The sequence below is a fragment of the Festucalex cinctus genome, chromosome 1 (assembly GCF_051991245.1).
Source record: "Festucalex cinctus isolate MCC-2025b chromosome 1, RoL_Fcin_1.0, whole genome shotgun sequence".
In the NCBI taxonomy this organism is placed as follows: Eukaryota; Metazoa; Chordata; class Actinopteri; order Syngnathiformes; family Syngnathidae; genus Festucalex; species Festucalex cinctus.
The window spans coordinates 14,590-30,225 of record NC_135411.1 but is presented as its reverse complement, the minus strand read 5'-3'; the positions used below and the strand labels follow the sequence as shown (position 1 = coordinate 30,225).

At 38.4% G+C, this 15,636-nt stretch overlaps 1 protein-coding gene and 1 pseudogene across 1 annotated transcript; both read right to left on the bottom strand.

The window, feature by feature from the left end:
* Positions 1-20: 20 nt before the first annotated feature.
* LOC144012108 (uncharacterized) lies at positions 21-9,804 on the bottom strand. The gene is made up of 3 exons (XM_077511711.1): positions 9,384-9,804; positions 5,451-5,708; positions 21-1,613 (listed from the first exon to the last, which is right to left on the bottom strand). Exons 1-3 carry the CDS (start codon positions 9,505-9,507, stop codon positions 667-669), a joined length of 1,329 nt encoding a protein of 442 aa, XP_077367837.1. The 5' UTR covers positions 9,508-9,804; the 3' UTR covers positions 21-666.
* A 648-nt stretch (positions 9,805-10,452) lies between these two features.
* Positions 10,453-15,332, bottom strand: LOC144011582 (uncharacterized; annotated as a pseudogene).
* Between the last annotated feature and the right edge of the window lie 304 nt (positions 15,333-15,636).

Below are 15,636 nucleotides of genomic sequence, written 5' to 3'. Positions count from 1 at the left end.
GTGGCTTTATTTCTATTTCATACACAAGGCAACTCAATGTGCTTCACACAAGCAAATACACAACACGTACAAACATCAACAAACAACCATTAACAACATTCAGAAGCAAACAAAAATAACTTCCTAAATTACGTACAAAAAAAACCATTTAAACACATTAACAGCAAACATTTAATATTTACAGGTTGAGTAGTTTTGAAAGCATTACATTTACACTTTTAAGATGCATTGACACTTTTACAGCACACCAAACTCACTTCCCTTCGTTTTTTGAAGCTTCAAAGATGGCTGCTATTCTCACCAGCACACTCGTGTCTCTCAGCAAGCTTTTTACAAGAGAATCTTTTAGGACAAACACTGCAACTGAATGGTTCCTTCCCACCATGTGTTCTTGTGTGCTTTCTTAAATTTGACATGGAAGAGAAGCTTTTTCCACAATCTGAGCAGGAATACGGTTTCTCTCCAGTGTGTGTTTTTGCATGTGCTGTTAAAGAATTGGTGGAAGCGAAGCTTTCCACACATTTTGTGCATGAATATGGTTTCTGTCCCGTGTGTGTTCTTATGTGGCTTCTTAATTCAGGTTTGGCAGGGAAGATTTTGCCACAGGCTGAGCAAGAAAAAGGTTTCTTGCCAGTGTGTCTTCTTGTATGTATTGTTAATTCTGACTTACGGGAGAAGCTTTTGCCACAGTGAGCAAGAAAAAGGTTTTTCCCCAGTGTGTGTTCTTGAATGTAATGTTAAATGTGACTTCTGAAAGAAGCTTTTGCCACAGTGGGTACAAGCAAAAAGTTTTCCCCCAGTGTGTGTTCTTGAATGTAATGTTAAATTTGACTTCTGAGAGAAGCTTTTGCCACAATCTGAGCAAGAAAAAGGTTTCTCACCAGTGTGGCTTCTTGTATGTCTTGTTAAATGTAACTTCAAAGAGAAGCTTTTGCCACAATCTGCGCAAGAAAAAGGTTTTTCCCCAGTGTGTCTTCTTGTATGTGTTGTTAAATTTGACTTCAAAGAGAAGCTTTTGCCACAATCTAAACAAGAAAAAGGTTTTTCCCCAGTGTGTCTTCTTGTATGTGTTGTTAAATTTGACTTCAAAGAGAAGCTTTTGCCACAATCTAAACAAGAAAAAGGTTTTTCCCCAGTGTGTGTTCTCAAGTGAATTTTCAAACTTCCTTTTGAACTCAATGTTTTCCCACAGTGAGAACATTCGCAGGATTTGTCGTCAGTGTGACACGACCTATCATCAGCAGCATGTTCATCATTACCATGCAGATTATCATCATTATCATCATCATCATGAGAAGAAAGGGACCTTATGTCATCACTTTTTATTTTTGATGGTCCCCAGTGGTCTGCATCACTTTCTGGAATCATGTTTTGAGGAGTTGCGATGCTGTTTGGAAGCTCCGCCCCTCTGCCCTCCTCACTCTCACCCTTGACTTCATCTTCACTCTTTAAAGGGGCGAAGGTCATTGGTGACTTGGTGACGTCATCCTCAACCTCCTCCTTTTTGACGCAAAGGGTCTTTTTTTCTTCTTTAAAATATGGATGCTCTTCCTCCTCTTTCACACGAGACTTCACCTCCTGTTCATCAAGACGAAGATATTTTTCACCGACATCTGCAGGACACAAGAAGAGAAACACATTTCATTTCATTTTCATTTATTTCAGGCAATAGTGTACAGTTGAACACAGCAACAAGTCATACTGTAGTTTCATAATATGAACAGAAAAAAAAAAAAAAAAAGAGGAAAATTTGATTCTGCCTGAAAGGGAGTGGGAAGAAGAAAACTTATTTAATCCCACCCCCGTTTCTCATCTATAAAATTACAAATATACAGTACTTCCTGCAAGTTACAATATTTCTATCTTAAAAATGTTTTTATCAATATATAGACAATATAATGGCATACCATTAACTGAATTATTAAGTGCTAATAATGGTGATGTTTTCGTAGGTAACAGATATCACATTTTTATGGTTCATACCAACGATGGTAATACATTCTATATTCCAAGAATAAGACATAAACATACATAACTTTAGTAATAGACAATAACAGCAGTAGTAGCAGCAAGGACACATTTACACCAAGTATTTATAAATTCAAGGTCCTCCGACATATTGTGACCAAACCATGTTTTTATATAACATTTTAAATCTGAAAATATTTTGGGATCGCTTATGTCGAGTACCCAGACTATTCCAATATTTCACACCACATACTGACACACAAAAACGTTATAAAGTCTCCATATCCTCTCAAATTATGAACTAACTCTTTAAGTTGAAATAACTGTTGTAGATTAATTGGCAATAATTTATTAAATGCTTTATATCAGATTATCAAAGTATTACATTTAACTAGATCTTTAAATTTGAGTAAAGACTGTGTGTATGTTCAAGAAATCCAACTTTATGTATAATCCGCAAAGCACGTTTTTGTAATATGATGAATGGCTCTATTGTACACTGGTCGGTGTTACCCCACACTTCAACACAATATGTGAAGTAAGGGAGGACCAGCGTACAATATAATGTATGGAGAGAATCCTCATCAAGACATGACTTTACTTTATTCAAAATTGGGAGGCATTTAGAGATTTTATTTTTTGTGTGTCTGATATGGGCTTTCCAAGATAAATTTATTAATTATAACACCGACAAATTTAATCTCACTTACATTATCAATTAGGATGCCATCTATAGTTATCTGCGATTCAAAATGTATTCTAGATTTACTAAAGATTATTGTTTGTTTTTTCTACATTTAACGATAATTTATTCACATCAATCCACATTTTTATTTCATCAAGTTCATTATTCACAGCACTCACAAGCTCATTATAATTATTACCCCTACAAAATATATTAGTGTCATCCGCGAAAAGTACAAGTTTGAATGTCTGAGACACACTGAAAATGTTATTAACTCTTTGACCGCCAAAAACGTTTAATAACGTTTAGTAAAATCACGATGTATGCCGCCATGAACTTTAAGTTCAAGTTACATTTTTAGTTTTTAATATATCAGTGGTCAGTGCAACATCCAAGTGCAGCACAGCCAGGTCAATGAGTTGTGAAATCAAATACATCCACTAACTATGGCCAGCAGATGGCAGCATTGTATCTCTTTTCAATGGGCTGCCGGTGTATGGAATTACTCAACTCAACTCAAGTTTATTTAACCTCACAGCGGAAGCTGCTCGGGCCCTAACTAGAGCTGCGAATTACAATGAACCATGACGCAATCTGGTGAAATCGAACGTTTTCAAGGCTGTCGTGAATGATCACAGCCTTTGTCACATTAAACCTAATTTGACGGAGCGTCACTAAACAAAAAATATTGGTATGAAAGTCACTGTTGTGGAGAAAATGTATCTTTTTTTTTTTTTTCCCCAATTTTCGCTCAATGTCAAATGACCTGTTTTCAAATGGTGATTACTAAAGAACGGAATAAGGTAGAAACACACTTTTTTTTCTAATGAAAGAATGTAATGTGATCTTTCATGTGGCACCCATGTTATATATGTAGCAAAACAATATAATTTTCAGTTTACATCAAAAAATAAGTTAAAATGCTAAAAATCCGCTGGCTTTGGGGGTTGTTTTTTGATAACGTGTGGCAGTAAAAGAGTTAATTTACATATTAAATAATATTGGCCCTAATACAGACCCCTGGGGAACACCACAAGCAATGCCAAGTTGTCCAGATATGTGCTGCCCCATTTGAACATATTGCAACCTTTCTTTTAAATAACTTTTAATCCAGTCACCAGCAACTCCTCTAATCCCATATTGTTCCAATTTATTTACTACAATAGAATGGTTAATTGTATCAAAAGCTTTTTTGAGATCAATGAAGACCCCAACTGCAATTTTCTGTGTCGAGTGCATTTGTGATTTCTTCAGTTGCATCAATTATTGCCATTGCCATAGTTCTATTTGCTATGAAACAATATTGACCTTTATGTATTAGTTGATATTTTTCAAGAAAACTTTCCAAACGAGAATTAAAAAAAAAAAAAGGTTTTTCAAAATTTTTTGAAAATTGCGGCAATAAAGAAATTGGTCGATAATTTGTAAAACTGTGGTTGCTTCCATTTTTGAAGGGAGGTATGACTTTTGCGACTTTCATTTCAGGACAAACTTGTCACTTCCTGCTCACTCGTTGCAGAGAGGAACAAGTGACAGCGGATTATGTGTGATGGTCGAGGTGCAATTATTAACTCCCAACAAATATTTGGGTTGGTCAAGTCAAATTTCAAGTGTGAGTTGGGAAAAAAAAAAAAAGGGTTGGCGACAACACCGTACATGGAGCACTTTGATCGATGGACGGAAGGTTTTTCACCAGTTTGTGTTCTTTTGTCTGTTGCAGAAGTTGACTTCTGAGCGAAACTTTTTTCCCGTGTTGTGTGCGCTTTCAAACTCCAGTTTGAGCAAAAAATTTTTTTTACCACATTGAGAACATTCCTAACTAGGGGTGTCGATTCGGCGATATATCGCGATACTACATCGCGCGATTCTCGAATCGATTCAATAATCGGCTGAATCGATTTTTTCGATTTTTTTTTTTTTTTTTTTTTTTTTTTAAGGATTCACACCTTGAGCATGGAAGAATGTTATATGAACGGAACATTAAGCCTTAATATTTTATTTTAATGCTGTTCAAACATGAAACAGATTACAACCTCTATAAGACTGAAATTTCAGATAAATAAATAAGACATTTTCATATAAATCTTACACTCTACAAGCTTACTGATTAGTATTTTCTAAATTTGAATGAAAAAAAATCGCAACAATCGACTTATAAATTCGTATCGGGATTAATCGGTATCGAATCGAATCGTGACCTGTGAATCGTGATACGAATCGAATCGTCAGGTACTAGGCAATTCACACCCCTATTCCTAACAGTTATATAACATATTAACACACATATATCTAACATAGCCCGATATAGGCCGATTATCGGCGCCGATATTGGGCATTTTGACGAATATCGGCATTGGCCTTTTTCAAAATCTGACGGCCGAAAACCAGTTTAGGGTCTGGGAGCTATTGATCAAAATTTTCAGTTCACTTTATAACCATTTGTTTTTGTGACAGAAATGTGAAGTTTAAGATTTCAGGTGTTTTTTTTTTGTTTTTTTTTAATTTTGTGGAAAAATATTTACTCTTGAAAACTAGAGTGATATGGTAGTTATTTGCTTACTTTCACTTTTTAGACAATCCAACAAAGTCAAGATTGGCTTTTGTATTTTAGAAAAATTTGACACTAATTACCCCCCCCCCCCTTTCTTATAATCGGCTTCAAATATCGGTTATCTACCTCCTTGACTACTAATAATCCCCATCGGTATCGGCCCAGAAAAAAAAAATATAGGTCCATCTCTAGTTCTTATGTCATCATGAATTTGTGCCTGTGGTGGTCACCAGTGTTCTGCATCACCTTCTGTCGTCATGTGTTGAGTTGAGCTGCTGCTTGGAAGCTCCGCCCCGCCATCGTCCTCACTCTCACCCTTGTCTTCATCTTTACCCTTTAAAGGGGCGAAGGTCGGTGGCGACTTGGTGACATCATCCTCAACCTCCTCCTCTTTGACACGAACGGGCTTTTCCTCCTCTTCGATGTGAGGATGTTCTTCCTCCTTTTTAACATGAGGAGGCTTCACGTCCTGTTCGTCAGGACGAAGATATTTCTCGCCGACGTCTACAAAGACAAAACACACATTTGGCTTGGTCTAGGGCTGGGAATAAAAGTCGACCAAGTCGGTTTGGTCGACCAGAAACAGCAGTTGACGCAAAAATGCATGTGTCAAATCTATTTTAAAAAACATATTTGCGGCACCTGGACGTCCAGGACAAATATTTCGGTTTCGCACGGACACTTATTGTTTACTCCAATTTCACCACGACTAAGTAAGATGCTTCCGAGGGTTTGTTTGTGGTCTCTTTAGACTGAAAAGGGAGAAAATTAACATCGCTACATGTCTTGTGTTTGGAACAAAACAAACTGCGTCAAAATCGCTAAATAAAAGCTTGAATGAATTTGTTGCCGCCGGCAAGACACACGTAAGATGGTGGGCGGCCATACGTGCATCAACAACAGGAAGTCGTAGCTCCAACCCCGAGCAAAAAGTATGGAATCACCAGTCTTGGACAAGCACTCACTCAGATGTTTTATTGTGTAGATCAAACTCAGATAAAAAGCATGAAACAGTCGTAAGGTCATTCCAAAGTGCAACATCTTGGTTTTCAGAAACACTAAAAGAAATGAAGAAAAACTTTGTGCTGGTCAGTCAATGTTACTTTTATAAGAGCAAGTGCAGGGAAATAAATATGGAATTACTCCATCCTGAGGAAAAAAAAAATGCAATCACTCCATTTTGAGTCAATTTTGAGTCAATTTCCTTCCCTTAATTGGGAACCTGCCTCAGAGGACAGCTGCTCGTTATTCAGCAGTTAAAAACAGTGCAGTTATAACACCTTAGAGGGCTGCTGGACCAAGTGGATTTACAAGAATCAAGGCTCCAACAGAGGAGATGTCTCTTGAGACCAAAGACAAGATTATCAAACTTGTTGAAGAAGGTAACTCTACACGTATGGTTGCCAAAGATGTGGGCTGTTCACAGTCAGCTGTATCGAAGGTCTGGACCAAGTACAAACAGCATGGGAAGGTTGTTCAAGTCAAGCGTACTGGTAGACCATGGAAGACATCAAAGCGTCAAGACAAACAACGAAAGGCCATATGTCTTGAAAACAGAAAATGCACAACGAGACAAATGAAGAAGAAACGGGAGGAAGCTGGAGTCAATGTATGTGACAGAACTCTGCAAAATCGCTTCAAGGAAATGGGATTTACATACAGGAAAGCTAAAAGGAAAACATCACTGACGCTTCAACAAAAAAGAACAAGACTGCAATTGGCTGAGGAGAGGCAATCATGGACTGCGGATGACTGGATGAAGGTCATCGTCAGTGATGAGTCACCAATCTGCATTGGACAAGGTGACGACACTGGAACTTTGTGCCGTTCCAGTGAAATTTACAAAGAGGACTCCCTAAAGAAAACATCTGTACAATCTGTACAATCGGTGACGCGCATGCGCAGAAGATCGGCGATCTTGGATCGCCAACTATGGCACCCACACTAGAACAAGTCCTGAATCCAAGATTCGACTTCTGGACGGACCCTCCTCTCCAGCACCCCTGAATAGACCTTACCAGGGAGGCTGAGGAGTGTGATCCCTCTATAGTTGGAACGCACCCTCGGTCCCTCTTCTTAAAAAGGGGGACCATCACCCCGGTCTGCCAATCCAGAGGCACTGTCTCCGATGTCCACGCTATGTTTTAGAGGCGTGTCGACCATGACAGCCCCACAACATCCAGAGTCTTTAGGAACTCCGTGTGGATCTCATCCACCTCCGGGGCCCAGCCACCGAGGAGCTTTCCAACCACCTAAGTGACTTTGACCCCAGAGATAGGTGAGCCCACCTCAGAGTCCCCAGACTCAGAATCAGAGATTCGACTTCCCTACGGACCCCGAAACTGGACGCAGACAGCCAAAACTAACAGAGACAGAGACCAGCCGCTAGCAGCTCCAAGCTAACCCAATCCACGGTAACACAGTCATTTGCCAAGGGTACTCCATATGAAAAAAGTTTGAAGTTTTGAAGTTTATTGAGCATGTAAACATAACATACAATCATAAACAAACAGCAAATAAAAATCGGGAGAAAAAAAAAAACCTCATAACAATCATTAGAAATTGTTTACATGTCCAAAGGGAGTAGGAAGAAGTTAAAACTTATCTAGTCCTACTCCTTATCCCTTACATCGTATTTCAACTGTAAATTAACACATTGCAATAAACGAAAAAGTGCAATCATACTCATGTGGACAACCCCACTTCAACACACAATTGCCAATAGCGCATGTGCATGAACCCCCTGGGCGCACACCGCAACAATACATCATCGTACTCGCACATTCAACCCTCATCACCCAAACAATGGAATCAAAAAGAACATTTCATTTAATTTCTATAATTGTACCGGTTCACGTCTGATCCAAATAATACTCTTGAACATTTTTTTTTTTTTTTAAACTCAACGATTGACTTGCATCTTTTCAAGTCATTACCAAAATTATTCCATAAATGAACACCTCTTACAGAAACACACATTTGCTTAATATTTGGTCTTGAAACGAAAACAAGCAAGCAAGCGGTGGAAAGAAGTAACTGAGGCTGTTCATTACCATTTGTGTTTACTAGTGTTGTTCCGATACCGATACTGGTATCGGGCAGAGGTGCCGATACTTCATTGAAACAGTATCGGTGTCTGTGACTACGCACAAGTAACATGCCGATACCATTAATTCTAACACTAATATCGGATTTTCAATGCAGCATCTTGTGTCTTGCTGGTGCACGACATTCACCGGTATGTGACATGTTCACTGCATGCCGATCTAAGATATCCTATTGGCCCTTGAATGCTCTGAACCAATAGCAGGACAGATTTTTCATGTTAAGGAAAAAAAAAAAAAAAAAACTCAAGTATCGGTCTGGTATTGGGCGATCCTGCAAAGCTGGGTATCGGTATCGGGGGCCAAAAAACGGTATCGGAACAACACTAGTATTTACATGCATTTCAATTCCAACCTGCTCAGAAAGCTTAGTTGGCTTAAGATGGCTGTAATTTTTCTCTTTTAGGGTTTTATATACATTTTAAATATGCTTTAAATATTAGAAAAATGTTCAGAAATGTGAAGATTAGCCTAAAAATATATGAAAAAAAAAGAATCGTGATAAAATCGAGATTGTGATTTTTTCATTTTTTTAATAGAACCGTGATATGAAATTTTTACCATACCATCCTACATTGAATGATGCAATAGAATACGGTCCAAAATACATTTTTGAGACAGGATTCAGAATTATGTAGCTGATTACAATTTGAAAGTATTCTCCCCAGCACTGTTTATAGTATATGCTCATCATGTTAGTAGTAAAAATAAATTTAAAAAAATCCCACCCACAGGTCTTGAATTTATTTTATTCCACTTGCTCTTTATATACAGTATTAAATATAAATATAATTTACAAGACTTAGACTTGACTTTATTGATCTTAAACAATAATAAATAAATCAAAAATAATGACTCTTTTCGGTTATTTCCAATGCATTCATATGGCGATCTGGATAGCAACGTCCCCGAAACAGGAAGCATAAAAGCCAGTGGCCGCACATGCGCAGTTGTAATTCCGATTCGGCTTATTGAATTACTGTGTACAGTAATGACTGCATTTATTGTTTTTTTTTTTTTTTTTTACTCTATATAGTAGCGCTGAGCAAGGGAGAGTAATAAGAAGTATACAAACCTGCTGCGTGTAGCACAATTCGAGGCTGCTGGCAAACATCGTCCAGCGGTTGAAGATGTTGCTCGTTCTCTTCTTTGACTCCAAAATGTTCCTCCTCGTCCTTTGGTGTCGTTCTCGCCGACATTTTGGCACAATAATGCCAACAAAGTCACACTTGGTCTCTTCCTGACCACGTCTTGTGTGCTTCTCTTTGTTAGCGGCTAGCGAGCTAAGCTAAGCTAAACTAAGCTAAGCTAAGCTAACTAAGGCCGAGAAGCATCAACGCGCACCGAAACGAGTTTAAACACACGCCGACATTAAATAAATGGTGTCGCAGACCTTCAAAATGGTGACGGGCGTCCTGTGTGGAGGCTGCATTCAGTTCAATACCGAATAAGAAATAATGATTAAACACCACGGACCCGCCCGCCGCGGCAGTGATGACTCCGGAAACCAAAGTAGACGTGCGGTGGAAGTCGGGCAGGACACGCCCCCGCTACGTTATGATTGGCTGGTGGAAATTGTCCGGAAGCTTCAGAGCAAGCATTGTCATCAAGTCATCGGCAGATGTCGCCATTTTTGCTGCAGTTGAAAAGTCTCATTCCCGTTTTTTTCAGTGTTTTGTTTCCCGATATAATCGTAAAGTTTAAATGCCCGTTTATATTGGACTTATTTAAAAGAGCTGAAGTTTATTGTGGTGAATGTCTAGTTTAAAAATTCGCCATCAAAGTTGAACAAGCTTGTTGAGGTTAACTGAATGTTTATTATCAGGGATGAGTTTAATTTGTTGTAATAGTTTATAATGTACCGACCCTAGCTATTAATAAATGTTTGAAACAGTATCTGATACATTATTGATATATGCAATATTTATTTGTAGTCAATTGTATTACTTACAATTGACTTTAGGCCAGTTTTTGTCATCTGTGGCTTTCACACTTTTGCTCCAGCAAAGTTTTGACGCAACACTTACCTTCCAATAAAGGTTTGAAGTTTATTGAACATATAAACATAACATATAAACATATAATAAACATAAACAAATAGCAAATAGAAAATTGAAAGAAAGAAGAAAATCTCATAACACTCATTGATGGTTTACATGTCCAAAGGGAGCAGGAAGAAGTTAAAAACTTATCTAATCCTACCCCTTAATAGCTGTATTTTATTTCATTATTAATCCAGTAAATTAATACATTACAATAAAAGAAAATGTGTAATCCTACTCATGTAGACAATTTCACTTTAACATATCGTACATTTGTCAGTAGTGTATGTGTATGAATTTCTTCAATAATAATACATCATCGTACTCGCATATACAATTTTCATTACACTCATAATGGTACATCGAAAAAGGAAATCACATTTCTGCAATTGTACTCGCTCATGTCCGATTTAAATCATACTCTTGAACTTGACTTGTAAACATTTCTTTTAACTCAACAATTGACTTGCATCTTTTCAAGTCATTACCAAAATGATTCCACAATTTGTTCATAACCATATTTGGATTTTTTTGTAGACACTTGTACCCCTTATGTCATAAGGGCGAGGTCATCTGCCTGCAGAGGCAAAAGTGCCATAGGAACAGAAATTGGACGGAATTGGTCTAACATGAGATGAACGTCTTTACAAGCTGCCAAGAGGCACTTGCACGTTATGACATGAAAACTGAAAGAAGCAAAACCGGGTATGGATACAACTTTGTTCTTATTAGGGGTGTGCTCAAAAAATCGATACGGCAATATATCGTTGTGGACCTCATCACAATACACGTATCGATACACAGGCATCAGAATCGATATTGCTTGTTAACTTTAAATCGGCAGTTCACGTTTGCCTTTGCGGCTTGCATTGTACCTAAAATATAAAAACCAGCAGCGTCTTTGAAGTTAATTGCCTTCAATTAATGCAAAAATAGCTCACTGGTGATTGGACACTGTGTCTTGCTAAGAAAAATGAAAGCAGAGGAAGAATGTCAACATTTGGCACGTATCTCAGTGTACCAATTTTCCCATATTTTGTTAAAAAAAAATAAAATATAAAATGTGTCTTATTTGGGATACATATGTATCGCGATACGTATCGTATCGTGGCCCCTGTATCGTGATACGTATCGTATCGTGAGGTTGGCGGCAATACCCAGTCCTAGTTCTTATGTCATCTGAATATTGTACATCCATCCATCCATTTTCTGAACCGCTTGTTCTTCACAATGGTCGCGTGGGTTGCTGGAGCCTATCCCACCCCGAACGGGTTGACAGCCAATCGCAGGGCACACAGAGACGAACAACCATCCACGCACACACAAGCACGCCTTAGGGACAATTCGGAGCGCCCAATTAACCTGCCAAGCATGTCTTTGGAATGTGGGAGGAGACGGGAGTACCCGGAGAAGACCCACGCGGGCACGGGGAGAACATGCAAACTCCACCCAGGAAGGCCGGAGCCTGGACTCGAACCCTAGTCCTCAGTACTGGGAGGCGGACGTGCTAACCAGTCAGCCATCCTGAATATTGTACATTATGGTAATAATGTAAAAACTGTTATATAGAAACATAAAATATGCTGAATGCATGTCCAAAGACTAGCATATGGCACGTTAGCTAGCGCGGAGCTGTTGTTGGTTTGATCTCGAGTTGAGTTAGCCTTGCCAGCCAGTCGACACTCTTTCAAATATTGCAAAGAGTAGGACATTTGCGTCAATCATTTCAACAGCAAATCTTAATCCCAGATGGCTTTGCGTGTCACTGAAGGTATTCTCGACAGCGTTTATTTGGGAAAATGGAAGCGGGCTTTATTGCTAATTCATACACAAGGCAGCTAACTCAATGTGCTTCACACGAGCAAAAAACACATCTACGAACAGCAACAAACAGCCATTAACAACATTCAGAAGCAAAGCAAACAAAAATAGCTTCCAAAATGACAAAAAGGACATACATTGATTTTTAAAAGCAAACGTTAAAAACATTTAATATTTACACGTTGAGTAGTTTTGAAAGCATTACGTTTACAATTTTAAGTAAGACGCTGGAGTTGATACTTAAGCCTTCTGAAATCCTAATTTCTATACTTTTACTTGAGTAATGAACGTGAATCATTTTGACAGACCCAGGTAGCGTTGAATTAGGGGTGTTAAAAAAAAAAAGTCGATTCGGCAATATATCGCGATATTACATCGCGCAATTCTCGAATCGATTCAATAGGCGGCCGAATCGATTTTTAAACGTCCATTTTTGATGCAAGAATATTCAACAAAATGTCTTACTTAGGGTGAGGATTCACACCTTATTTGCTCACAATAATGTGTAAATACGTTTTTTTCAATGTTCTAAGTGTCCCAAAGACGTATTTATACGTTTATTTTGGGGTTTTTTTTATGCTAGAGCATACAGAAGGCTTTGATGCAGCCTCTCAACTGCAAAGAACGGTTGCAGAAATGGTAGTTATTACACAAACGGCCAGCAGGTGGCAGCAGAGCAAAGGAGATCAACCAGGGCCATGTAGAAAAAAAAATGCTCAATTACTTATAGATTTGTGAAAACTGATGAAACTTAGCTCTCTTCTAATGCAAATTGCTGCAAAACGGAAACAGATAGAAACATACTTTTTTTACTGATGAAAGAAGAGACTTTCATCTTTTTTTGATAGGTTCCATGCTTTTATAGCCATAAAACACAATATTCTGTGGGCCTTGCAAAATCAGTCAAAATCAGGTAAACCAGCCATGAGCGAACGGGACTACTTCTGTGAAAATGGCGGCGAGTGAATGAGTTAATCATGGAAATATGTTATGTTAATTAATGGAACATTAAAGCTGTTCAAATATGAAACAGATTACAACCTGTTTGTTAAATACAGTGGCTCACAGTTATGACTGAAGTCTCAGATAAATCAATAATACATTTTCATACAGATCTTGCAGTGTAGATGTACAAGTTTGGTTAGTATTTTCAAAATTTGAGTTTTTAAGCTTCAAAGATGACTGCCATTCTCACACTTGTGTCTCTCAGCAAGATATTTAGAAGAGAATCTTTTAGCACAAACACTGCAACTGAAAGGTTCCTTCACAACATGTGATTTTGTGTGTTTTTAAAACCGACTTGGCAGAGAAACGTTTTCCACAATCTGAGTAAAAAAAAAGGTTTCTCGCCAGTGTGTCTTCTTGTATGTCTTGTTAAATGTGACTTCTGAGAGAAGCTTTTGCCACAATCTGAGCAAGAAAAAGGTTTCTCGCCAGTGTGTCTTCTTGTATGTATTGTTAAAGCTGACTTCCGAAAGAAGCTTTTGCCACAGTCTGAGCAAGAAAAAGGTTTTTCCCCAGTGTGTGTTCTTGAATGTAATGTTAAATGTGACTTCTGAGAGAAGCTTTTGCCACAGTCTGAGCAAGAAAAAGGTTTTTCCCCAGTGTGTGTTCTTGTATGTGCTGTTAAATTTGACTTGTTAGAGAAGCTTTTGCCACAATCTAAACAAGAAAAAGGTTTTTCCCCAGTGTGTGTTTTTGTGTGTTTTTTTAAATTTGACTTCACAGAGAAGCTATTGCCACAGTGTGTACAAGCAAATGGTTTTTCCCCAGTGTGCGTTCTTGTATGTCTTGTTAACCTTGACTGCTGAGAAAGGCTTTTGCCACAGTATGTACAAGCAAAAGGTTTCTCGCCACTATGGATTCTTGTATGTGTTGTTAAATCTGACTTGCCAGAGAAGCTTTTGCCACAATCTGAGCAAGAAAAAGGTTTTTCCCCAGTGTGTCTTCTTGTGTGTATTTTTAAATCTGACTGCTGACAGTAGCTTTTGCCAATATATGAGCAAGAAAAAGGTTTCTCGCCAGTATGGATTCTTTTATGTGTTGTTAAAACTGACCTGCGAGAGAAGCTTTGGCCACAATCTGAGCAAGAAAAAGGTTTCTCGCCAGTGTGTCTTCTTGTATGTCTTGTTAAATGTGACTTCAAAGAGAAGCTTTTGCCACAATCTGAGCAAGAAAAAGGTTTTTCCCCAGTGTGTGTTCTTGTCTGTTCTTTTATATCTGACCTCCGAGAGAAGCTTTTGCCACAATCTGAGCAAGAAAAGGGTTTCTCGCCAGTATGCATTCTTTTATGTGTTGTTAAAGCTGACCTGCGAGAGAAGCTTTGGCCACAATCTGAGCAAGAAAAAGTTTTCTCGCCACTGTGGCTTCTTATATGTGCTGTTAAAGATGACTTGTAAGAGAAGCCTTTGCCACAGTGTGCACAAGCAAAAGGTCTTTCCCCAGTGTGTGACTTTGTGTGTTTTTTTAAAACCGACTTGGCAGAGAAAGATTTTCCGCAATCTGAGCAAGAAAAAGGTTTCTCGCCAGTATGGCTTTTTTTATGTTCTGTTAAAACTGACCTGCGAGAGAAGCTTTTGCCACAATCTGAGCAAGGAAAAGTTTTCTCCCCACTGTGGCTTCTTATATGTGCTGTTAAAGATGACTTGTCAGAGAAGCCTTTGCCACAGTGTGCACAAGCAAAAGGTTTTTCCCCAGTGTGCGTTCTCATGTGAATTTTCAAACGCCCTTTTGTACTCAATGTTTTCCCACAGTGAGAACATTCCCAAGATTTGTCATCAGTGTGACACGACCTATCATCAGCAGCGTGTTCATCATTACCATCCAGATTATCATCATTGTCATCATCATCATGAGAAGAAAGGGACCTTATGTCATCACTTTTTGCTCGTGATGATCCCCAGTGGGATGCATCACTTTCTGGAATCATGTTTTGAGGATTTAAGATCCTGTTTGGAGGCTCCGCCCCTCTGCCCTCCTCACTCTCACCCTTGACTTCATCTTCACTCTTTAAAGGGGCGAAGGTCATTGGTGACTTGGTGATGTCATCCTCAACCTCCTCCTTTTTGACGCAAAGGGGCTTTTTTTCTTCTTTAAAATATGGATGCTCTTCCTCCTCTTTCACATGAGACTTCACCTCCTGTTCATCAAGACGAAGATATTTTTCGCCGACATCTGCAGGACACAAGAAGAGAAACACATTTCATTTCATTTTCATTTATTTCAGGCAATAGTGTACAGTTGAACACAGCAACAACAAATCATACTGTAGTTTCATAATATGAACAGAAAAAAAATAAATAAGAAAAGACGAAAATTTGATTCTGCCTGAAAGTTACAATCTTTCTATCTTAAAAATGTTTTTATCAATATATAGACAATATAATGGCATACCATTAACTGAATTATTAAGTGCTAATAATGGTGATGTTTTCGTAGGTAACAGATATCACGTTTTTATGGTTC